Below are 25,780 nucleotides of genomic sequence, written 5' to 3' on the forward strand. Positions count from 1 at the left end.
CTCTACTGTCACCAGAGATGAGATTGCAGGGGCAGCAATTCTGTCGGATTGGTAGATACAGATGCAGTGATTTCAAACACTGTTACCACATTATTATGGCTGGGAGTTACTGCTCCTAGAGCAGAGGCAGCTGAGCAGAATGGGTTTGTGTGTGTCACCATTATATTTTTGGAGCTGGTGATCTTTGTGCTAAGGTACCAGAGGATGAATTTTGGTATCTGCTGTGCTAGATTTGTCGTGTCCCACTGTCTCTGTTAGGAAGACCATAACTTTGGGCATAGAGGCCAACATGGCAGATAAAGCCAGTAAAATCCTAAACCACAGCAGTAAAACCTATCCAAGATCATTTATCAGAGATCTTAGAGGAAAAGTCTGTTTTCTTAACAGCTCTACCTGCTGTGATTATATTATGACAAAATTTTATCTGAGAGAAACTTTGATGCATGGTGGAGGAGGAAAAACCCTTCTGTAATGACAGAGCACAGGTTCTTATTTCAGAGAAAGAAACCACTATAGAAGTTGAGCTTGCTGCTTCTGTTGACCAAGCTACACTATTTCAGTTGCAATGTGTATTATAAAGTTGGTCTAAGAATTAAAGTCTCTTTGATTTCTTCAAGTGTGAGCTACTTTATGTGTTCTTTACAGAAAGTTGCATCCCAGTGAATTATTTTTGTTAATAAATTATCCAGAATGGTCAACCTGAAAAAGTAAAACCTCATGATTGCAGAAGAAAAGGGGAAATATACTGTAGAAGAAGAATAGGCTTAAAACAAGGCATAAATGTGTATTGCTCTATAGTGTTTTTCTATGTGGTATATGCTTTAATTCTTAAATGTATTTGTCTGGTTTCAATTTTCATTATAGTGAGGTTTGGCATATATGCTTTTATCTGTGTAAGGCCCTGGATTTATAGACTACTTATGAACAGGGAAGGAAAGGAAGCTCTTGTCCTAAATAGGACAATGTAATACAGGAGCGTATCATTTATTTGAAAAAGCTTATGAGGGGGATCTTTAAGCATTTTTGAAAGAGAATATGAGCATGAAGTCCTCACTTCCAAGTGCAGACAGAGCCAAATGCATGCCCAAAGCACATTCTTACCTTTTGCCTGTGATTAGTGGCTGCACAAAATTGTGTGCATAAATGTCTGCTTTTCTGTGCATTTTGCTGCACTGGTTTGTCTGCATGAAAGCTGCTCACCTGGCACAATGTCATCTCCACGTTCGTCTGGCCACCAGCACTTAATTTATTTATTTGCTTATTTATTTTATTTTTAAGTTTTAAGCCTGTCTGTAAACTCATATTTAAAAAATTATGACCCCCTCAGATAAATGAATATCTACTTAGACCTACATTATCCTAAAAGAAATAATACTGTTTTTTGAGGTATGAGTAGGCTTCCTAGTAGTGAAGCCTAGGCTTGAGCTGATCATAGTTACACATGGCTAGTCCATGGGAAATTTCAGATACCCTAAGGGGAACAAGGTTTCTTTCATCAACTGGTTTTCTAAAAAGTCTTTTTCCCATTTCTCTTCAAGTCTGAATAAGATTAAAAATGAAGTAAAACAATGATAATGACTACTTAGGGGTTTGGATGGGTTTCCTGAAGCATCTTCAATAGATGATGTTCTCACAATCTGCAAAGGACTTACTGTACGAATTTCAAACTTATTTTGGAAATATGTTTCCTGCGAGTGAGACTGAGGGATTCAGAGTGGCCACTTTGCACCTGACAGGGCCCTCAGTCATTCAGGTGAAAGGCCAAAGGGCATCCCAATTTCCTGAACCTCCTTTTCTTGGGGTTGTTTTTTCTGCATCAAGAACTGAAGTTTGTGCATAGGTAGCACAATATTCTTGTTGGCAGTAACTTTAAAACCTTTGTAAAATCTACAGAAGATGTAAAAAACCTTTGTAAAATCTACAGTTACCACATGTCCTGTCCCTTGCAGTCCTGTTGTGAAATGTGTTTCTTCAACTTTGCTTGTTCCAAATGTGCTGGAACTTTATTGCATCAATATGAGAATAAAGAAAGAAAAACCCACATGTTTTAGTCAGATAGTTAAAAATAGGGAGGAAAGTTTTCTCGGTTGACAATTTGTCATTTTGCATGTTGTGCAAAAAAAAAAAAGATATATATGATTCCTTCATAAAAAATTCACTAAAACAGGAAATGTGTGCATATTTTCTGCCAAAAATGTGGAAAATTGAGTATCTTAAGGCCAAATCAAAGGATTTTAATGAGATGTTTGCAGGAGAAGTAAAGTAACTTGTTTCTACTTGAAAAGAGCAACACCTTTTGGAAAAATGTTAATTAACACAATATTGACTTGAGATGTAATACAGAGAGTAGGGGGGCCCAAACTTTAAAAATGTCCTTGTTATCATGATAACCTACTTAAATCAAAGGTTATCCTTTGATACATCTAGTACATCTATGGATGTAGCTGTCTCTAGTTACACTGGAGCAAAACTGCATTGAAGACCATGTTAGTCCAGGCTCAGGCTGCTCAAATACACACTCTGGCTGCAATCTGTAGCTTTGACTCTTACAGGCTGGGTGTCATGGGGAGCTGCATGGAAGGGCAGAGCCGGGACAGGTAGATGGAGTCATACTGTTGAGCAAGATGAAAGGAACTGGTAGGTATAAAGCCTAGGAGATGTGACCACAAACACAACTGTGAGGAGCCTGGAAGGTAAAGTCAAGGAACTTCCCCTCAATGTAGAAGTAGAAAGGGAGCCAGCAAAGGCATCAGAGGAATAAAGTGGTGGAGGCAGAATGATGGATGAGGATTTGGATTGTAGCTTTTTCAGATGGCTGGTGAGAAGGAAGTCAGTAGCTGGAAGCCCCAGAGTGAGTGCCTGGCATTTGGCTCCAGAGACTGGTATCAGTAAGAAAACTGCAGAGGGGGGTTAGGGCTGATGTTGAGGTAAAAAAAACCCCTAAAATTCCCAGTGAGTTAGAATTAATCGGAGTCTGATTGTGCAATGAAGGTGGAAAGTGAGTGACGATTGCCGGACTTGTACCCAGCTGAATAGAAGCCCTGGGGTGTGGGAGCTTTTAAATATTGTTTTTCTCCTTGTGCGTATACTCAGCAACATTTCTGAGAGAGTTGCACTAATTAATTCTTCTCTCCACCCCCACCCTCTGAGGTCTGAGCTGAGTACAGAGGCACCTCTCAGAATGGGATATATGGGACACGAGGTCCTTTCTACCCAGGCCAGGCAGCAGCTGCTCTGAGATTTGAAGCAGATGTTTGGGCCTGAATCTTAGTCATTCAGTGTGATTTGTGTTAGTAGCTAACAGAGGCCAACTTATTTATCTGGGAAACTCCTGGTGAGGTAGAGACACTTAGTGTAGATGGGTTCCTGTTTAGCAACCCACAGCAATGGCATGCTGGAATAATCCTTCTATGTAAATGTTTCTTTTCTTTATTCTTTCAAGTGCTTGCTGACCTCATTTCTATAGTATTTCACAGGGTACATCTGGTTTTGGTTGCTTCATGACTCAGTGTTCCAGTTTGAAAATGCAGTGTTGTGATTTAAAACATCGTGTCAGGACAGTGATGTACAACTGCCCATGACCTAAATGTTGTTACTTTTGCTCTTGGGCACCAGCCCTGCCACAGGCCGGGCTCCTGCCGTGGCACAGGCACTGAGGACCTCACAGCAGGGCCAGGCTGAGCACAGAGACACTGCTGGCTTTTCCATCCCCTCCAGCCCGTGCTTGCTTTGTGCCCCAACACGCTTCTCCGCAGTGTCAGATATTCCTACCTGGCTATAACATTTGCTTCCAGCTAGAGTTACTTGAGCTGTGAGTTCTGTTTTACACATTTTACCCTTTTCCTTTGCTCTAGTCCACTTTGTGAATTTGGGTTACTGTGGGTAGATGCACCGTTTCATTCACTTCAAAGCAATTTGTGCAGGTTAATTTTCATCATGCAGTATGAGCTGCAGAGAGAATTGTTTTCTCTGATGCTTTCTCAGGTTTTGTACTCTTCTGTTGAGTGTGAGTTTACATACACTGCCCAGAGACTTTTTCTCAAGCAGATGCATTTTGGTGTTTATCCAGATTGTGGCATCTATCTTGGTGGTGCTAAAAATACTCGGGTAACTCTCTTGCAGTTTTTCTGACAGAAGAGTTAATGATGATAAGATGAATGAGAGAGTATCTTCTTTTTCCCCCCACATTTTTTTCCTGTGAAAACCCACACCTTTTGCAGATACATGTCTGTCTATCAAAGATAATACATGTCATAATCTTACACACAGAGGGGAACACATTTGAATGGGAGCTCAGGAATTCTGCTTAAATGTGTCACTAAATGTTCAAACGATACTCTCATCAGTTTCTGGATGGCTTGTCAATTTATGAGCTGTCTAACAGGTATATTATGGTTCTACAGCATGAAAACACTTTTTAGGTTGCGTTAATTTCTAATAATTTGGTTTAAGGCAGAAACATTTAATGGAAATTTGCTTGCATTAAGTTACTACTTTAACTTAAATAACTAGGAGCTAGAGAAGGAATGAAACTAGACTAGAATATAAAACATATTTGCTTAAGACCCATGTAATGATTAAAAGTGAGAAAATAAAGAAGCTAGCATCATGAATATTAATGTTTCACTCTGCTGTTTTACACTTTGTCTTCTACTGTTTTCCTCTGAGTTACTTGACAGTGCATTTTACATCAACAAATGTATGCTCATTTTTAAGTGATGTCTTTTGAAAAACCACAAAAATTAATGACTTGTGAGCTTCGTAGAGGATGAGACAAATGACATCATTTTAACAGGCAATATTTGATACTCAGATGCAGTATTTGCTTTGCTAAAATTTTAGGAGATGAAGGCTACCACCTAGATAGTATTATCCTCAGAGATACACCACAAGTAAGATCATATCTACTCATTGTATATTTGCTGATAATGGAATTTTTTTGTTGTTTTTTTTTTTTTTCAAGGGAGCAGGACTCCTGCTTTTAGTTAAAAAACAAACAAACAAACCAACCAAAACAAAAATAACAAAAAACCCCACAAACAAACAAAACCCCAAACCAAAACGAAAACCCAAACAAAACAGTTATCAATATTTAGCATTGTGGGAGAGCAGAGTCACTTCTATATATCATTATGTATGAAAGCAGTCAGAGGTGCGCTCTCAGAGCTTCATGGAAAATGATGACATGGGAGAATTTGATCAAACAAAAGTATACCAATCTTTAGATGACCCTGGCAAGACCATCATCTTGCATAAATACAATAAGTCATGCCAACATTTTATTTTGTCTTCTTTTAACTCTGTCGATTTCTTCCATAATTTTTAAGGTAATGATTGGTATTATTTAGCACATGCCCTGAAAAAGAGACCTTTTTAACTGGAACAAAAATAGTTTTTTGTGATTTGCTACCTGGAAAGCTAAATCCAGAATGTCAGCTTTTAAAAAAAGCATTGTGCTGTGTAGTATCCCAGCATTCCAGGCCAGATTGCCATCATTTCTCAGAGCCATTTGTCCTGTGAGTTCTAACTTTACTTCAGGCGACCTGCTCACGAACAGACAGCATTTTCAGGGTTTCTGGGCTATCTATCCAGTAGTGTTTGTGAAATCTAATATTTAACATGCTGTTGCAGAGATTGATACTGGAGAATTCCGAAGATATGCTTTTGTGGCTTAGTTACTTTGGTATGACTAATCTCAAAGAATAACATATGGGCATGTGGAAGGCAAAGAACCTCTGTCAGCTTTTTCAAGAAAAGGAGGTGAATTGCTTTATCTTGATCACATTCCTTAACAATAAAGCTAATGAATGCAACCAGACATTAATTTTCACAGATTATTTATTACCTTAGTCTTGTTTTGTACAAAAAAGCTCTGAGCTGTCAACTTCCAGCTCAGAGACTGATGCTGAGGATGCTGGCTCTGTGTTCCTGGTGTGTGTCTGAAGGTGAAGTTGAACTGGCTAGGAGTGCAGCTTGCCAACTTTTTAGGCCCGTGTTCTTCTTTGTCACCACGACTGTTCATCAGTGGCAGATAATGTTTGTGGAGAATTTAGAGAGCAAGACTATAATGTAAGGTCAGTGATGTTATGGGGATGCTAAAGCCTCTGGAATGAATGAGAGAAGGTAGGACATGAGGATAGCTGGCATTGCTTATGGCTTAGCTGGGGTGGGGAGCTGAAGCTGGAAGGGTCTGCTATTAAGAGAGTAAGAATGTTCTTCAGGGTCTTTGTAAGTGGGATTAGCTCCAATCCCACTGATACCCTTCATTACTACATCAGCACCATTGGAGAAATGTTTTTTGGCTCTGAGATAAGTTCATCTGCATATCTATGGCATCTGCTTCTGTGTTGTTCTAGATGTGCTGGGGCTGACAATATTTCATTAATTTTGGGACTGAAGGATTAGGCAGCTCATCGGAATCTCGTGCCTGCTTTTCTTGGGTGACCTCTGGCATATGAAAGTTTTCTGTTTGTTGGTGGAACCAAGCGATAACATTCCTCTGTAGGTAGCGAGGGGCTTATTTCTCCTTTATCATTTCCACTTGGAATTTTTTTAACTTGCTTGATTGACAGAATGTTGAAATGCTAAATATCAATCTACTTTGTAAAATTATTTGAACATGAACATTTCTTCTTCTTTCCCCTCTATGGTCGTTTCATCTCCATTAAATTTTTGTCCAAAAGTGTGTCCACAGCACTGTAAAATAACATAAAATCATTGACTACCACGAGTAAAGTGATTGACTTCTTTCCTGGAAAACAGCTCCTGCGCTCTCATCACTGTTTTAAATTAATTCTGGCAATACTAAATACATATTGTTAACACCTCAACACTTAGTATATAGTATATTTGTCATTAATTTTGGTTATTTTTTTTTTGTTTTAAACAGGATTTATCTGGGGAAGGCTACAGAGACACTATTGGTGATGAACACTTCCACCTAGAAGGTATTTAAAGAACAAAATTTTTTTGTTAATATTAAGGGATTTTAGAGTAAGTTAGTGAACAAATCAGTGTGAAAATGCCTACATTGAGAATGCAATTCGTGAACTGCTGATGTGTTTTTTGCTTGAAAAAACAGGATGGAAATAGGGTATTATTTCTCTGTCTGCTACCACTGGTATTGAAAAAGGTCACTGACTTGTATCACAGGGACCAAGTGTTTTAATTCGAGGTCTCACAATTTTTCCTAGGTAGTGCTGTTGACATTGGTAGCAGTTGTGAATATTGCTGTCCTGAGTAGAAGTGGCAAATGCAGTCACTGACAATGTCAGCACTGTATTATGTGATGTGCTGCACTCCCTTCTGTGTTACACAGACCAACCTTAGAAACTCCTACATTAATTTCTAATAAAGACTAGAGACTCTTACTCAACACATTTTTCTTCAATGTGAATGGAATTGTTACTGCCTTGGACACCTCTTTCCATCTCATCTCCTCATCTGTGAGGCAACTGAGGTGGAATCACTGTTGTGGTGGGAATGGCCTTTGGGGACCTTGAGTATGGATACTGTATCCTGCATGCCAGAGAACACATCCGAGGTACCCTGAATTTCAGTTGGGCAAGTGGGAGTTGATGAATGGAGGACAATAATTAGCTGCTCATTCCTTTCAAGGAAAACAGACTTCAGACACTGTGTAGTATTACAAGTGATTACAAGAACTGTGTGCTAGATTTATATTATAGGGTAGTGGAAACAATATGCCAAATTTGGTTAGAGCAATGAACCATGTCAAGCTTAACCTGGAAATTTCTGTCCTTTTATAATCCAGGCATTTGTTTCTGGAGTTAGAGGCTTCTGTCTAAACAGAACTTAAAAGATTCTCTATGTTAATAATGTCTACCTTCCAGTTCCTTACCTGTGAAATGTGTTAATATACCATGTTTCTTGGGTTCCACATTTCTATCAACTCTGTAGTTAACAGAGAGTGTTCCCTTGTATGTGCTGTAACATAGGAGCTCAATTTCAACTGGTGCTTGTAGGCTACTCTTAATCACAATAGCAAAATCTGCTTGCCATGATGGAGTTTTTTTGAGCATTTCAGTTTTCCTATCTGCCCACAGTGGGCTATAATGCTAATAAAGGGTAGGTTTTTAATTTTAGAATTATAGGAGAAACTACTTCACACAGGATATTAAATGTCAGCAAGGTGAATAATTTAATTTTCTTTGTCTCATTCTATCTTTCCTTGCCTCTAATTATTTATTTCTTTGTTGTGTAGAATTGTCTTGCATAGCAAATATAATATTCAATATATAATATTTCCAAATTAGTCAGCAGCAGGATTTTTTTTTTATTAGGGTGTAAAACCTTTTAGGTTGCTGCAGTTTCAGTCTTTCAGCAGTTTCATGTTATTACTTCCGATGCATCTCATTTGTTATGAAGTAGCTGAGTAGTGAAGACCAGATTTAGATACCAGCTGGTGGTCCATGCTTTGTGTGCTGTCACTGAGGAAGAGCTGTTCTGTGGCATCTTTCCATTTGGGAGGAAGATGACTGTTCCCACCCAGTGCTCAGGCAAATGCATGCAGATTGTCAAGGCTTGGTCCTCATCCCTTCTGCTCTCAGATCTCCAGGCTATGCTTGCCATCCTGGGGACAGTGTTAGTCACTTCCTATTTGAATGGGATATTGAAACTCCTATAATTTGTCAGACAATACTACCAGCATTGTGTTAAAGCACTCTTATTATATGAGGTCGTAGTTTTTACTGGCATCATATTTTTAATGATTGTGCTTTGTACTGGCATAAAATTGTGATATTAGCATAAAGTGAAGCTGAAGCTTGATTTGAGATCTCTGTTTGGGCACAGCTTGAATTCTGTGTGACTTAGGTACAAGATGACCACTACCATAACTCTTCTCTGTGTAGAAATGTTTCTGTGGGAAAAAGTAATTAATATTCCAGAACATTTCCATCTAAAATAGTTGTTATGCCTTTATTTTGTTGCCTCATTATCTTTACATATGTGCTGGTGTAATGTGTGTGCTGCATGATTATATGTTCATGTGTCATAGGAACATCAAAATCATTGATGGCTGGTTTCAGAGACAAGGAACTGTAACCCAGAAAATGATTGGTTGGACTGAGCTCACAGAGGACATGAATGGCAAAACAAAGACTTAAACCCAGGTCTATCAAATACCATGCATCAAAGAGCTATATTCTACCTTCATAAATGCATGGTGGGGATGCAAAAAAAAAAAAATTAAAAAGAAACATTTCTCAGATTTGCAAAAAGGCACAGCAGGTGCCACAGTTCTGGTTTGGGGGAAAGTTATAGCCTTTGCACTCAGAAACTTTACTGGAGAATAAATCTGAATTCTTTAGAAGACTCTCACTGAAAAGACAAAGTGGCAATAAGAGAAATAATTGAATTCCTTATTTTGTTTTACATAGCCAAGTTCATTACCTTTTTTTTTTCTTCCCTCTCTTTTTTCCCCCTCTTAGCTGTCTGAGCAGTACAGATAAAAAGAACTCTCTTTGCTGGATTTAACTTCTGTGTTGTTATGTAAAGCTTGATCAAATCCTTTCGTCTTAACAGACTTAACTGGCCAACAGCAAAAGGCTCGGGATTCTGGGATTAAGATTGTATTTGGTAAGAGGACTGGTGCATTAGTGCTTTCTTTTGAACTATACAAAGAACAAAGTAAACATCAAAAGCATTAAGCCATGAGAGCGGATTGTTGACTCAATGTTGCTGCATGACAAGAGGTTAGAACTCAATAGCTGCGATTCTGTTTGCGGAGTGCTGTGCAGAAAGAAACAGTTTGACCAGTATTGTCTAATATATCCACCACCTGCCTTTGATTTTGCTGCTGGGCAAGTCACTAAATTGAAATTTTTGGATTTTCTCTTATGTGGTCAGTGATTTCCTTAGATAAGAGGCACCAATGGAAACCTCAGTCTCGTATTACTCTGACTCTGTTTTTCTTCTTCCTCTTTCATTAACAACTCAACAATTGGGTATGGTGGATATAAGTTCTGTAGTGGATTCATTTGCAGCTTTCATTCCAAGTGATTTCCCACTCCATTTCAAAGACTCCCATTTGCCAAACCTAGAGTACTTGTGCAATCTGCTGTGGCTGTGAACAAATGTACCGTGCTTCAACTTTCTTGCCCCACAGTTCCTGCACAGAAAACACGTGCTTCATCACTCTTCTTGTGTAGGATACAAGAGCTCACATTTTCTCTTCCTTGGCCAGAATAAGAGGTCACCAGAACTGAATGACTGGAGGTGGCCCTGGAAGAACTCACAAAAACTAGCACAGACATTGGCAGATACTGATTGGCATGAAGTCTCTGCTGATTTCATGTCAGCAGAGAAGCTAAAATGGCAGGTAGGAATTGAATGTGGCATCAAACAGCAAGTCACTCTTCTGTCATGGAAATACTCAGGCAGCTCAGAAAGACATCTGCCATTTGTGTTCAATAATGACATCTAAGTTCTCACTCAACTCTTCAAGGTATAATATAAGTAAGCTTCTAATGCATTGTTAGAGAGTCCTGCTCTTGTTTTCCAGAACTTTTTTCACCTCCTTTCCCTGGACTGTTTGGGAAATTTTTGCAGCTAAAGCTTGTAGACCAGAAGAACTTTCTTGTCTTGATCACTGCGTACCTTTCTGAAGGGAATTGGGATTTCTCCATATTATTGCTTGAACGTTTAAAAACTTTTCAGAAAGATCAATTCAGGAAGGAAAATCTCCCTCTGATGCATTCTAACTACATAAAGGGATGATTTCCTCCTTGTCTCAATACAAACTCTTCAGAGCCCAGTGGGACACACCTGTCCATCTACTTCAGCTGCCTTTTGGAGTTCACAGTGAAGTCTTGAGCTCAGTGTGAGATATGTAACCTATTAGGAGACACCCAACCTATCGTCCCAGATAGTTATGTGATAATGTGATTTCTCATGTCACTGTTCTCCTGAAAAGTACGACTCAAGTGTTTCTACTAATCAGAAATCTTGCATCTCTGGAGATCAATCTAGTCCTGTACCTGTCAGAAGAGCTGCCTCTTACACTGATAGCAATCTGTTCCCTGTTTCATTTGTCAGCCAAGAGTGATGTCTTGATTATTATTCTCTCAACAGAAGACTGGAGAAGATCCAAGTCTTCCTGGTGCCTTATCCGAACATGATATCCAAAGTCCTCTTGAAAGCAGTGACGGAGCTTGGCTTGAATCAACAAACCCAATTTTTTATGTTTCCCAACCTGGTTGTATCCAAGTCCCTAGATGGAAGATGTTCCCTGTTCTGGTACCAGGAAGGACAAATTATTCAGGTCATCTTCTTGCCTATAAATATTAGAGAGCCCTCCAGCAGAGTTCAAAGCACATGTTGTTGCTGGGAAAAAATCTAGCATATCTGCAAAAGAGCTACTTGTTGCACTTTTCACATATTTACAAGACATGATGGAATTTTTAAACCTGCAAGTAAAGCATTTTGTATTCGGCAAAGCAGAAAAAAGATCCTTATATTCTTAATATTACTATATTAAGTATTATAATTATAATAATATTACAATACTGCTATATGTTTTTCAAGTTGGTACTGGTGTGTCCAGTCAGTCCTTCATCTGGGGCTGCAGGGGAGGGCATGAGGGGAGTATCCTTACCCACTGCACCCCACAGTAGGGCTGCTTTCTCCATTCAGGAAAAATTCAGTGAAGGCTTTAGTTCCTGGACTTGTTCCTAAAATTGGTAACTGGAAGAATATTTGTTGGGTTGTCAGCTCAGAGGAAGGGTGGCAAAGTATGTTACTTGGACCCAAATTGTTAATAAACTTGTCAGCAAAGGAGAACTTGAACAAGCATTTTGACTAGTTTTAGCTAACCTTCTGTTTGCATGGGAGACACTTTTTACCATACTTTGCTAATCTCTTAGCTCTAATAATTAATGTATTGTTCTAGGCTGAGCTATGAATTGGTAATAAAAAGCAGTTATTTCAAACTGCATGATTCTCTCTAGTTAATGCCTTCACTTATGATGGTTATTTAATTTATTTTATTTATTTATTTAATTTTTTTTCTAAGGCTTAAATAATTTTTTATATATTATATATATGAAATTTCAGTGTATTTATAGAAAAGGATAGATTACATCTTGCACACAGGTAAACTTGCTTTATGTCAACACCATTGTTATTACCTACCTAGTACTATTGATGCAGGCTTGGTGCATTGCAGAAAGTCCCTTCTCTCTCAGGTTCTTAAACCAAATACCTATTTATCACTAACACCGTAAATAGAGTGCTAATAATTCCACCTTAAAAGTGCTCTTGTGGTCAGCCTGCTTGAATGTTATATGGGAACTCTGCATTTTAATGACTTGTTGCTAATCCTATGCACTTACCATAGATTTGCTATGCATGACTGTATGCTATGTGATCACCTCAGAACTGGTGATCCCTTGCTCACTGGCTGCATTTTTTCAACTCTCGAGAGGTTTCTGCTTTATCCTTTCCTACTGCTCAATGGGACATGAAACAACTCTGAAAAATATCTTCAGCTTCAGGGTGACCCACGGGCACCAGCCACCAGCATCTGACAAGCAGCGGGTCCCTGCCGAGGCTGGCAGCTGATAAGCTGGTTACCGTGGGTTGGAAGGAGGACCGAAGGACGTGGGGGTATGGGGAGGAAGGAGCAGTGCAGAGTGCCAGGAGAAAACTGCTTAGTTTGGCAGTTAGAATAAAAGTCACCAAAGAACATGAGACTGGTAGGATTAGCAGAAGTTTTCCTGTGGTTGTGCACAGATCCAGGAAATTATAAGAAGCAGGTAGGCTGCTTGCCATGAGTGGGAGGAAAATCTTACGGCATGAGGCATTTTAAAAAAAAAAATCAAAAAAATATAAAATTGTACAAGTGTTTCTTAACATTAGCTGTTCCAGTTGAGGGAGGCTGGTATTTGGATCAGAAGCTTTTACTTCTAGAGCTGCTGTTTCAAGTGCAGCCAGGTCAGTAGTGATGAAAGACTGTTGCCATCCAACGGTTGCCCATGGCCTGTGTGTAACAAGTTAGTGGTCTCCAGGTGTTTCCAAATGAACCTTTACAGTGTCTAACAGCTCCCACCCATGTTGGCAAGCAGAGCACAGAAAGGCAGTGAAAAGTGGGCTGTTATGACACCTTGGAGGGTGAGCTTTCCTGCTCACACTGAGCCGCTGCTGTGCGGAGGGTTTGTGCTCTCCTCCCTGCATCCTGCTTGTTCCCTGCAGGTAGGGTATTGCTCCCTTTAGCTGACACCCCACCAGCTCCTACTGATGCTGCCTAACAGGTTTTGATAGATGATGTGTTTTGTCTCTGGTTTGAGTGTTCTGGGTTATAATCCTCTGCATTAGACTGGGAAGTTCATACATGGTGTTAGTAATAGTTTCACATTGATGTCTGTGTTCAGATCATTCTACATATCTGAAAAGTTGTTATAGTGAACACCAACAAGTTACATGTTTGCTTCAGGAACACAATAGCAAGGCTGAGAATGCAGCCTGGGATTTGCTGCATCCATATCTGTCCCTTAGAATATGACAGAGAGACGGTGTCAACACAAGAAAGCCTTCCAAACTTACAAGTGGCCTATATTCTTTATGGTGACCAAAAAACCCAAATGTTAATATTAATTTAATTGTATGTAATGTGTAAAAAATATCTCAGTAATAAACCAAGATAATGAAAAGGGAAGTGAAAAAGCACCTCAAAAAAAAAAAAGCAAGGAGTTGATCCTTAATGAATGTTTTAAACATGGAAAGCTTTAAAGTAATATTATATACATGGTATTTATAATAATATTGGTTTTCCATGCTCTTTCCATCTACCTAAGACTGGCAACTTTTCCTATTTCCACAGAGAAGCTAATGTTCCTTCTGAGGGGTCATTAAAAAAAGGATCAATTAAGAATAAGAATATTCCTTTACTCTCAGCTCCAGAGTAGTTGTGAACTGTGGGTTTAGCTGTTGAAAAATCTATGTCTGTGGATCTCTCAAGCTGCTTCTGTTGTAGTATGGGAGAGCCAGACCACCATGGTGCACCTGGGAAGCAGAAGAATTAAAGGACAAAAGGATGATCAGGGAGATCCCATCAAAGGCAGGAGGGCTTTTTCATTTGCTGTAAACACCCCAAAGGTGAGCAAAGCATCCCAGCAGAGCTCAGGCAACAGTGTTGGCACCCAGCTGGTTGTCCATATCAGTGAGTGAAGATCAAAGGAAGCTGCCTTGTAGCACAACTGAGACAGGGCTGAGAAATGGGTGCCAGGGATATGAGGGTCATGGTCTGTGCATGTGGTTAGAAAAGGCTGGGCCTCAGTGAACTGGACTCACCAAATCTGTCTTGGTCATTGGTGTTTCCCTTGGACTGTCAGCGTTGTGATTCAGAGGAGGAAGGAGCTGTAGCACACACAGGCATATCCAGGTGAGCTGTTCCTTTGGCCTCGGCTGGGTGACAGTCACACTGAGTGCAGAGGAAGGCAGGCTGGGTCACAGCCAGGCTGGGTCACAGCCCTGCACAATGTGGGTGCACCTGCCCAACCCTTCCCAGGGGTGGCTGGGTCACAACTACCCGTGTCTGTCTGCACGTCCTGCTCTCCTGCCTGGGCAGTGGTGCCTGACCTGGGAGTCACGGTCTGCCATCAGATGTACCTTGGCAAACTGATGGACTTGGGTGTATCTGTGAGGGGCAGATGATCTGGTGGGTATGGTACAGAGATAAACCTGCATTACTGTACATGTACAGCAGTATAAAAATGTACTTGAACTTTGCCCCAGAACATCCACCACCAAGAACAAAGAATGAAATATGGGAACAAGTCAGGAGTTTGAAAACAATCTCTCTGGAAACATGATGAATACCAGTGGTTTCATTTATTCTACTTGAACAAAGGTTCTTTTCTACTTTTAATTTCCCAGCAATGATTATTACCAGTTATTTTTCTTGTAGCTTTGACCACAGTTCATGGAGGTTTTATTAAACATGTTTTTGAAAAGTGAGTCAAAATGCCATTCTTCTCTGATTCTCTTGTGACTCTCTCTTTTCTTTTCTTTTTTTAAATTTTTTTTTACCCGTGTGAAGCTATTGCATATTTCTAGGAAAAGATTTTGGACCAGATAATACTCTCATACTGGTGTTCATGGAATTATTCCCATTTTGTGCCCCTGTAATTGAAAGTTTTGGCCTTTGATATTTCAGAAGACAACATATTTGTTTCAGATCCCTTGCCTTTACAAGAAACACTACACTCATTTTTAGAAACCTTGAATACTGCATTTAATAGGCAATATGTCCTGCTGCAACTCCCAAATATTCCTAAACTTGCAAGTTTTCTTGTGCTTAACTGAACCATGACATGGCCAGATAAGTGAGTTTGAGCTCTGCCTTGGCTGGGTTTTTGGTAGCTTTCTGCAGGAGGTTTTTGTTTGGATCCCATGGGCGTGCTCCTGTTAAGGCCCTTCTCTCCTGCCCTCAGGGATTTCATATTCCCCAGTGTCTCATGTGAAGGTACACATTACGACAGGATAAAACAATTCTTGCATTTCTAGGACTGAATTTAGGAGCCGTTGTTTTATGTAGGCAGCTTGATAGAAGCCTGACCCTTGGGACTGGGTAGTTTAGCCACAACAACCTGTCATCCTGCTGAACCTTCCAAACACAAGTGTGTAGAAGCAGACCTACCGAGGCAATTTCCATGACAAACATATTGCTTTGCCAGTTGCTGTTCCAAATTCAAAGTGTGTATCAGTCAGGGTGCTTTTCTGTGTTTCAACTCCACTTCTGCTGCAGTAGCTACAGAAACCCAAAGTTTTACCTCACCAGGCAGAACAAGTGCCCTTTGTTACCTAGACAGATTACAGCTTTTTCTAAAGTCTGCTCTTCATAAAAGCCCAGCTTGAACAGTGGAAATTCTGACTTGCCTCAGATACTGAGGAGACTTTTATAGTTTCAAGTAGCTCCAGGGTTATATTTTAAAAGTTGAATTTCATCACATGTTTCAAGTTTGGTGGAAAAAAAAAAGGCATGATATTTTTAGCAGAAAAAAGTCCCCCCACACCTTTTTTCTTAACAGATGTTTCATCTCAATCATATCCAAACCTCAAAGCACAAGTAGCAGTCAACCTTATTCTCCTGTGGAGAAAGAGATAAAATGTCATTTGTTTGGAAGACAAGCTTGTTTTTTGTAACCACAACTAGTTTGTGAGTAAAAGCAAATAATAAATGCAGCACTATGGGGTTGTGGAAATGAACCTGAAGCAACATTTCTACTCTTGAAAGAGTTTGGAGTCCAGCTGCTCTTGTTAGATGGAAAGTCCCAACCCCCCAGCCTACCAAAAAAATAAAAATACCAGCAATCAGTATTTTTCTTGCTTTATAAATCTGATCCAGCAACCCAGGTCCTTTCACCAATAAAATACGTCATCCAAAGTGCTCAACTTTGTACCAAAAAGGGTTTTAAACTGTAAAGGTAACAGAAAGAGAGGAAGAGAATATTAGCTGTAAAACAAAATATCCAGAAGTAAAAGAGCTGCTACCCAAGGAATTTTCACAGGGCTCTGGAGGAGTGGAGAGCATTGCTGTGCCGTGCAGATGGGGCTGCACAGGGGGCTCAGCACTGGCAGGGCAGTTGCCAAGGAGAGCCAAGGCATCCTTGGGCTCCGTGCAAAAGGTGTATTTAGGAGGGAGTTATAGTCCAGCCTAAGGATTTGGAGGCACAAAGCCGAAGTGTGGGGCTGTACCCTTGTTTTGTTGTTTGAAGGAGCCTTTACAGAAAGTGGAGCCATCCAGGTGTGTTCTTGGCAAAGCGAGGTTTGGATGAACCCACTCGCTGTGTTGCTGCAGGACCCTCTGGGAGCTGTACAGAGCACCCAGCTGCCCTGTCCCAGGTGCCTGTGCCCTGCAGGGGTGCTGCCCAGGACACACTGGCATGTGGTGATTGCTGCCCAGATTTCAAGAGGCTGAATTTGAAGGCAAATCCACGGTGACGGTGTCTAGGAGAATATTACAGGATCTTGCCCCAAAGGGGTAGCTCAAAATGGAAATCTGAATTTTGAGTTGCAAAATGCGTGGGCTCTCCAGAGCAACAGGAAGGGCTGGCTTGTCCTGTAAGTGTGCACCAAGTCATGCTCCAAACCATCTCCTCTTCTGTGCTTTTAGCAGTATATAGCACAGTGAGCTTCCATCTCTGGTTGAGGTCTTTAGGCTGCACTGTACTCATTAATAACAGCGAGCAGATACCTGCCTTTGGTCTGTGGGAATAATTTCTTGTGGTGAGATCCTGTGTGCTCTCTAGAATTTAGGTGGTTGGGTCAAGCATTGATGAATTTTATTTCTCTGCATGTTTTGTAGTGTGTGGTGTATCATCTCAGTACCATTCCTGACCCATGCATAAATATGGAAAGGGAAAGAGACGTATGCTTGTATGTGCACATGTATATGCTGGCCTATTTATATTAATATTTATTTATATTAATCACAGTAATGCTTTTCAATTGTGTTGTCTCCATCCTCCCCCACCTCTCAGGGTAATATAGGGTTCTGAGGATGGGAACACTGAACTACTACTGAATATTAACTATGAAAGAGTTGTCAGATGTGCAACTGATTCATCACAGCCAAAATAATGTTACAGTATGGGTCAACAATACTCCTCTCTGTAAAAGGTTAGCTTTGTGAGGGTCAGAGTGATATTCTTCCTCATGGGAAGCAATTCCCATGAAATGAATATTAGAGTTCAGATACCTTTAGAGGCCCTGTTATCATAGCAAAGGTGGTAGAAACACGACTTTCCCATTGAACATCTAAGTTAGATGGGAGCGAGTTGATATCAAAGCTTACATTATTAATAACATTACCTACTCAGCCTTCATTTGAATAAAGGGTTGTGTAGTGACTGGGTTTCTTTCTTCTTTTTCTTCCCTTGTGAATCTCAGGGGGAAAAATACCCAAAGAGACAAAGGAAATTCAAGACAGAAAATTCTATGTGAACATGCATATGTGCAACTTACACTGAGAAGGGATTTTTAAAATGCAAAATTTTAACCAACTACTAACCAAGATCAGTGAATGGCCATCTTTAGAAAAGAGAAGTCTTTCTTCTTTTGCTTTAAGTCAGTCACAAGTGATCAGTTGATATCCCCATCTGTCACTGTTCAACAACAGAACTTAATGCTTCACAGGCCCCTTCAGAGCTCCAGGGACATATAATACTGTTAAAAAGTGGTAAGTGGTCCATGTGACAGTGACAGTTTTCACTTAAGAAGTACTTACCCATGTTAAATGGTACAGAGAGTTACAGCAGATTGCATTCTGTTCATGTGGCTTTTGATATGTCCACTGATCAAACACAAATCTTACTGCCACAGGTATCATCCTGAACTATTCTGACCAAAGCTTATGGAGATTCTTCCCTGTTGTCGTGTTCTCCTCTCTCCCTTTTTTTTTTTCCTTAAGATAGGGGAGGGGAGTGAGAAATGATCTTCTTTGATCTCCAATGAGGAAGGGAAAAAAAAAAAAAAAAGACTGTTCTGTTCAGGCTTTTGGCTAACACAACAAACAGTGTTTAAAATTTAACTTTGCTTAATTAATTAGTAATTCTGTTTAGTGCTGTCTGATCTTCATCCAAAAGGTATTTTGAAGCTTGAGAACTGAACATCAAAGTGTATTGGGTGAAGATGGTCAAGTAAGGCATTTAATCTGGCAGTTTCTGTTGATGAAATACAGCCAGTTGAGGAACTAATTGGAAAAGGGAATCATAATCTGGCAGAATTCAGCAAACTCCCTCCCGTTAGCAAACTCACGCCAGAAAGAGTGTGAGAAATCTAGGTTTAGTGTTTAAGCATGTATGAGTTACACCCTAGCTAGCAGAGAGAGACCATATTGTCCTTTGTATCTGCATCTTTAGTACAAAATTTTTTTTTTGTAAGGAAATAGTAAAAAAATCCACCCCACCCACCCCTCCCACCCAACATAAAAGCCAAAAAAGAAAAAAAGAAAGGCAGACCTAGACAGAAACCTGTGATTCTGTATCAAGGCTTGAAAATACTTCTGCTTAACAATGGCAAATTATTGGGGTTGGTAAAAGGAATTGAACCTTTAAGAGAAGGTTCACCGACCTGTGAGTCTGACTAAATTTTAGTCACAAGAGAAAATATTTTCTGAATATTTGAGTAAATTTCAGTTTAGCCATTCCTCAGTGTCCTAGTGATGTCCTGTCATTTAGAATCATTGATGCCTGAATGATTAAAACATGTTTTGGTTGTCTATTTTTGTTCTTTTGTTTTGTTTTGTAATTTGTTTTTTGCAAGCTGTCACAAGGTCTTGAGTCACTACCCCTCTGCTCTGCCTCCCCCTGGTCCAGTGCTGGCAGTAGATCTTGTGACAATCTTTTTTTTTTTCACTCTATGGTGTGCAATAGAACCTTTAATTTGTGTTGTGACTGTCAACAGGAAACCATGAAACAGAAGAACACGATTTCTCTCCCTATTTTCGGGTTGAAACACCCATCCCAAGCTGGTACAAGGCACTACTTCTGCTAAATTGGTTTTGACTTGTCCCACTGGACTTAAAATGGACAATTAATTTCCCTACAGTAAGCTTCAGAGAAGGCAGCTTTATCTTTGTTGTTTTGAAGGGTGTGTCTAATTCATCAGCTTCAGCTTTTAGACAGGGAAAGTTGGATACATGCTTTTGGCACTGACCCAGGACGAGCCTGTTTTTCTATGTGCTTGCTCTGGTGGCTGTGGAACAGGAATGTTACTCCCTTCCTGGTTCCATTCTCCCTATGTTCATTTGCCACTGGAGAAGAGGACCTTTGCTCAGGCAAAGTTATCTCCATCAGGGAGATATTTCAATTAACTCGGTGGAATAAAACAAAATGGGACCTTAATGGGGGTGATATTTCTTAATCCATGGCCTCCAGGATAACTTGAAAGTGAAATCTGAATGTGAATGTAATTGTTAATTAAAGAACTTCTCCTCAATTTAGACTTTCAAACGTGGTTGTTATTGCTCTGGGTGTTGTACAGTCAGTGAAGAGTGTCAGTTATGTTTGTCAAACCTGATTTGCAATGAAAAAAATGTTGACAGAACCAGATAATTTAGACATCAGAGACTTCTTTAAAAAAAAAAAAATCAATTCTCTTTCTATCCCTCTGGTCCTCATAGTCTCTGAGTTCTGCATCTGCTAGATCTGTAAATCGGAAGGGAAACCCTATTGACATCAGTAGGAATTTTACTGCTGAGCTCAGTTGGGCCACCTCTTTGCTCAATTCCACCAGTTAAGTCCTGCTACTGAAGTTCAATTTGAGCTGTTACAGAAGGGCTTGTGACTTCATCTCTGTGTCTTGATATGTCACTTTACAATTTTCCTTTTATCCTACTTCCCCACAAGTCTCAGGTTCAAGGTTTGTTGGTTTTTTTCTGCATGTACAGATAATTCTGTCCCTTTGCTTCTGGTAGTAGTTTTAAAAAATTGCTGTGGAATCCAATCTGTCTATCATGAGAGGAGGGCTAATAATATTCCACTTCAAAGGTTTGTTTTCATGTATACCAGATGCTTACTTTCATGGGTGGCATTTTTGTCAATTCTCCAATTTTACCTTTACTCTGCTTTCTCCCAAAAATTGCACAATGATGACCCTGACATTAATACATGGTTAATACATCACTGGTCATGTCCGGTCATAATTTATCATTGTGGAATTGCACAGCTTCTCCCACAGTTCTGCTTTTTGAATTAAGGAGATGCAATAATCATGTACGCTTTGGAATGGCATCCCAAAGAAGCTCTGAAGCAGTTTGTCTTTAGCCTGAGTTCTCCCAACTGCTGTGCAGATTTGGAGTTGGTAGCCATGACTTAGACATGAACATTCATCAGAGTTGCATCCTTCTTTGATTCTGGCCACAGGATACTGTTAATGGTAAGTACAGTTGAAAAATAGAGTGAAAGTGTCCTTACTTTGAGAAGGAAGATCATTTGATAAAGAGTATCATGCTTTGCTGGAATGAGCCTTTGAGAAATGTGGAATGACAAGCCACCTGAGTGAGGGTGAAAGTTTAAACAGTCATTTTTCCACCTGAGTGCAGCTTTATTTTGGCACTCCTCTTTTCTCCCTTATTCTCAGATGCAGATAGAGATGAGGGAAGAATGGTTTGGCTGCCTGAAGCTTACTATTCTACGCTCATTCAACACACACAGCACAGCAGTTTACCTCATTTCTGGGATATTTTGGTGATTCCTAAGGAGCATTTTGAATTATGACCCCCTTCCCTTAGGAATGCAAAGACCCTGGAAAAAAAAAAGGACCTAATTCTTCTGAGATGAGTCTTAATATCTTTAAACTGGTGTTCATTCTCTCCCTCTCTTCCTCCCCCACTTCAATTAGGAGCAATTGGGTGGTACTAATTAACAATCAGAGAGAGAAACATCTGCTAGTACACTTAAGCCAGTCAGTTTGTTTTTCATGAAAGAATGGTATTTCACAATTTTTCCAAGTTAATATTTTTCCTTTTTTGTCTTTCCAATTTCAAATATTGTCCAGACGCATTTTTATAGTGTCTTAGGGTTATAGAAGTGAATACAAGACCATTAATAATGAACAAGGAAAGAGCATAATAAAGAAAACATATGCAATATTTCAATTCATGAAACATTCTGTTAGGGAACATTGTTTTTGAGAGCATATAGTTATTCCCATGAGAAGCAATATATATACATTTTTTCCCCCCTCCAGTTGTGGATTCCCACAGCAAGGGTAGGTTTCTATATGTATTTGTCTATGTAGCATGTTCTCTTTGTCAGGGCTTGTTATCTGAGTGGGGAGGTAAGTAAGTATTTTTGCACAGATGATATACTGTACATGGACCTATTTCTGATGGCCTAGACTTTGGAAACACAAGTCTATTAATTCTCCACACTCCTTTGAGATAGCTATCTTGTCTGGTCTGGTTTAATATCATTGGCAGAGCTGAAAGGAAGCTCACATTGTGAATATATCTGAACCTTGGCATGCAGCTCACTGGTGGATCTCTGTTTACAGCTGCCAGTTTTAACTGCCCCAAGCAGACATTCTCATTTTATTTATAAGTAGGTTCAGCATGTGTTTATATCCTTCATGAAATTGAGCACATGTCAATAGTCAAAACTAAGTATAGAAGCAAGATACCAAACACTTATCCTTCTTCTCAGACAAAACAGTAAGTATTTTTAAATGTTCATTGGGTTTGGATAAGGCACATGAGGATATATGTACAGACACATTGTTTGATCACTTGTAAATACTATTTTAATATCCCCATATTCCCCTTTAAAGTTTCCTCGTTTAGATCTCATTTTTCTTTGCTGAATGAAACTTGACATCAGGATGAGATCACCAGATTTCCCCATTCCATTTGAGCTCCAAAATGAGTAACTGATTTCAAAGGATAATTCCCTGGAGCAGCAAGGCCAATGAGTTCTTCAGATCAAAGGTCAGCAAAGCTCAAAGAGGATAATTTCTGGCATACAGTATTTAAACTCTCTCAAGGAGTGTACTGCAAGATGTATCCCCTCCTTCCCCAATAGCTGAACCCTTGTTTTTCTGAGAAGACTAATTTGTCAGTGCACGTTTTTTCCTCTGTTACATAAATTATACATGAAAGGGAAAGCTTCCTATCTGAATACACAAATTGTACATCCAGACAGGTTATTAAACGTGCCAGTGGAAGGGCTGTTCCTGAATCCAGAAAGTACCACTGTCAGTGTAACTGTCTTTTTTATGAAGGCCCATGTTACCTTTTAATTTCTTGTTGATTTTTGAAGGAAGCAACAGAGCTGGACTAAGGTAGACAAACAAATGTTGTCTTTTGTTTCATGGGGATCTTTTTGTGGCCTTAGCTTTGAACTTCCAAGAAGGTTGAGTTGTATTTACGGACCAAGTGAATATAAAGCAAATGGTGGTTCTTCAGATATACTTTAAAGTTATGTATTGTAAGTAATATTTATTTTAATAAGTGCCTTAATTTGATAAACACTATACAAAAACCTCCTAAGAAACAGTCCCTGCTTGTCCAATAACACCAAATTAAAAGGATCAGGGAAGAACTGCCAGCTTTGTCTTCCTTTGTCTGACCTTCCTACTTAGTTTATATTTGGTGTAGGGAACCCTAACATGACTTGGAGCAGAAATCAAAGGGTATCAGCATGTCAGTATGTGTATAATAAATACTATGTCTGCTTGCATTTGTACAATGCAAATTACATTTGTGTTTTGGGAAGCTGGTGTTAGTATAACATCAAAACTGCAAATAAGTATCAAAGTCAGGAAATTCCAAGGGTTAGGATTTTTACTTCATTCCCCTTTACTGCACCTCCATCTTGTATACCACAGTTTTAAGAACAAATAAACAAACAAAAGTAAAACAACAATGTTAAATTTAAACAAAGAAACGAGACTAGAAAACGTGATATGTGTTGCAGGGTGGCAATGTGAATGTCGTGGCAAAAATCTTAGCTTCTGGAATTTCTGAGAGTATAAAGACATGGTAATGGGAGTTGGGGTTTTGGGGTTTTTTTTGAAGCTAATTGTTCTATTTTAAACATGAAAGAAAGTGCTGGAAAATGCCTAATAGAGTATCTTAATTTCTAGTGTGTTAGTGACTTGCTTTCCTTGAAGAATGCTTGGGAGGCAGCTCAGCAGTGTGGAACACCAGGAGAGCCACAGAGTAAACCCAGTTTGAAATGGCTCGCCCTAAACTAGAGGGGATCATGTCTCCCTTTTTGTAAGGAATCTAGCTTGACTGAACTGGCGCTTAAATGAGATCCTACTTACAAAGGCATCTCCAAGAAACAGTTCCTACATAGATGCAGCACAAGAGGAAAAAAATGCTGACTTTAGGACACATATTCTCCTAATATGTGCTTATTTTTGGGGAGTAGGCAGGATTGCTGCTATACATAATGGAGTATGGACATAACATTGTTGGCAGAGGTATATGGATGTGTAAAAAATCATATCTAAAAAGTGTGAGAGTAGGGTTAAAAATCCATGTATATTTTCATAATGCTAATGAATATAGTGTATAGTTTTCTTTGGATGTAGGCTTTCATCATGTGCAAGGCTATGTGCCTCTGCAGGAGCCAAAAGCACAGCTATTAAGTTCCTAGGCATTTGTCTTCTAATCCATGTGAGAAGCATATATCTTTCTGTTATATATTTGGTATATGTTATGATAGATGTTGATATTGATGCTCTTTATAAGTGGTATTGATTTATACAAGTACATGATGTTTTAACTTGAAACTTGGGTGAAATATACTTTTTCATACATACTTGAAAAAATACAGCTTAACCTCTTTGTCAGGTAGTGCTACCTTCTTGGAAGGTAGTAAGATTAGTGTGTATTTGAAGAAGAAAATTGAAACAGAATGAGGACTTTATTTCAGCTTCATTACTTCATTCACTGCCAGTGAATGTGATGTGTTTTTGCAATGTGTCACCAACTTTCAATATTTTGCAAATTATTCAACTTATTTGCAGTAACAGTTCTGCTGATTTATATTCTCATAATATTGTGTTTGAACTTCCTGTGACTCTAGTGATGTTTGTAGGAGAGGCTGTGTACCAAAAGCTGTTGGTAGATTGTCTGCTGAAATTATCCCAGATGTGTAGTGAACACAAAAGCAAATCAAGTATAATGATCCTCTCACACAAGTTTGCCGAAATCAATTTCACCCTAAATATAAAGACAGATTTGCAAATATAAGTCTGCTTTGACATTTCCTTATAAGCGTTTTTTCTTAAATATTCTTTTCACAGTGGCTTTGCCTCCAGAGAAGACAGATGGAGTTTGCAGTGGAGATGAAAAGAAAGCAGAAAAAGAAAGTGACACACGCACAAGTTCCAAGAAGCAACTGAAATTTGAAGTAAGTCCTCTGTATTTTAAAGTTTCACTGTACTGACATAATTATGGTAGAAAAATAACCTGTGGACCAAATAATGTCATCTGATGCATGTTTATTGCTCCCAACAATTGTGATGGGCACAGGAGGCAGCAGAATTGGCACAAGTCAGTGCCTTACTATTGGTGCTCCTTACAAGGTGATTAATGACATACATTTCCAGGTTTGGACAGAATAAAATGATGATCATTCCTCTGTAGGATCTGAAATGTATAGTAAGAAGAGGCTTTAGGTTTAACCCTTAATGCCACTTATCATGTTATCAAATCTTTAGGTTGACTTTCATGGACTACTGCACTTGGTTAAATCTGCCTAGTGGAAAAGATGCTTGTGAAAACTTCCATAATGATTGGTCTTTTGTACCCGGGTCTCCAAATTGAAATAACTCTGACCTCCTGCAGGGGAAATTCATCTGATCACATGGCAAGAGGAAAAGGAGGGCACTGAGTCCAGTAGTCTATCTCCTTGTAGACTTACAAACATCATACAACTGCCAGACATTGTGTGTAGTTGGTGGATTTTGTTTATATAGGGAGTGATTTAATAAATATGAGTATTAAAACATGCTGTCATCCAGCTGGTGGGTTGTCTGTCTTGGTGAGGAGGAAGATATTCTGGTGCCAGCAAGAGACAGCACAAATTTTCATCTCTGCACTCTAGCAGACATGGCAAACTTGTGCCTTTCAGTGCTGTCAGCCTGTCACAGTAATGAGCTTTGCTTTTCCTGAACTGCTGTTAAAAAGACCATGCAGCCACCTTGCAGCATGGCTCGAGTGTTCATTTCCTTCTCTAGGACAGACTGAGTAGTCTGGCATGATTTATTTTTTACTGTTTTAAGGCTGATTAAGAGGAGGTGGGTTTCC

The 25,780-nt window shown here is 39.4% G+C and overlaps 1 protein-coding gene across 1 annotated transcript in view; it reads left to right on the plus strand.

The window, feature by feature from the left end:
• NKD1 (NKD inhibitor of WNT signaling pathway 1) overlaps window positions 1–25,780 on the plus strand; it is a 111,640-nt gene that overhangs the window by 62,963 nt on the left and 22,897 nt on the right. Inside the window, exons 4-5 of the mRNA XM_018084957.2 lie at window positions 6,890–6,947; window positions 24,775–24,881. Of these exons, the coding sequence (XP_017940446.2) occupies window positions 6,890–6,947; window positions 24,775–24,881 (165 nt within the window). The remainder of the gene's footprint in view (window positions 1–6,889; window positions 6,948–24,774; window positions 24,882–25,780) is intronic.

Source organism: Manacus vitellinus, unplaced genomic scaffold, assembly GCF_001715985.3.
Source record: "Manacus vitellinus isolate BGI_N305 unplaced genomic scaffold, ASM171598v3 scaffold_10_pilon, whole genome shotgun sequence".
NCBI lineage: Eukaryota > Metazoa > Chordata > Aves > Passeriformes > Pipridae > Manacus > Manacus vitellinus.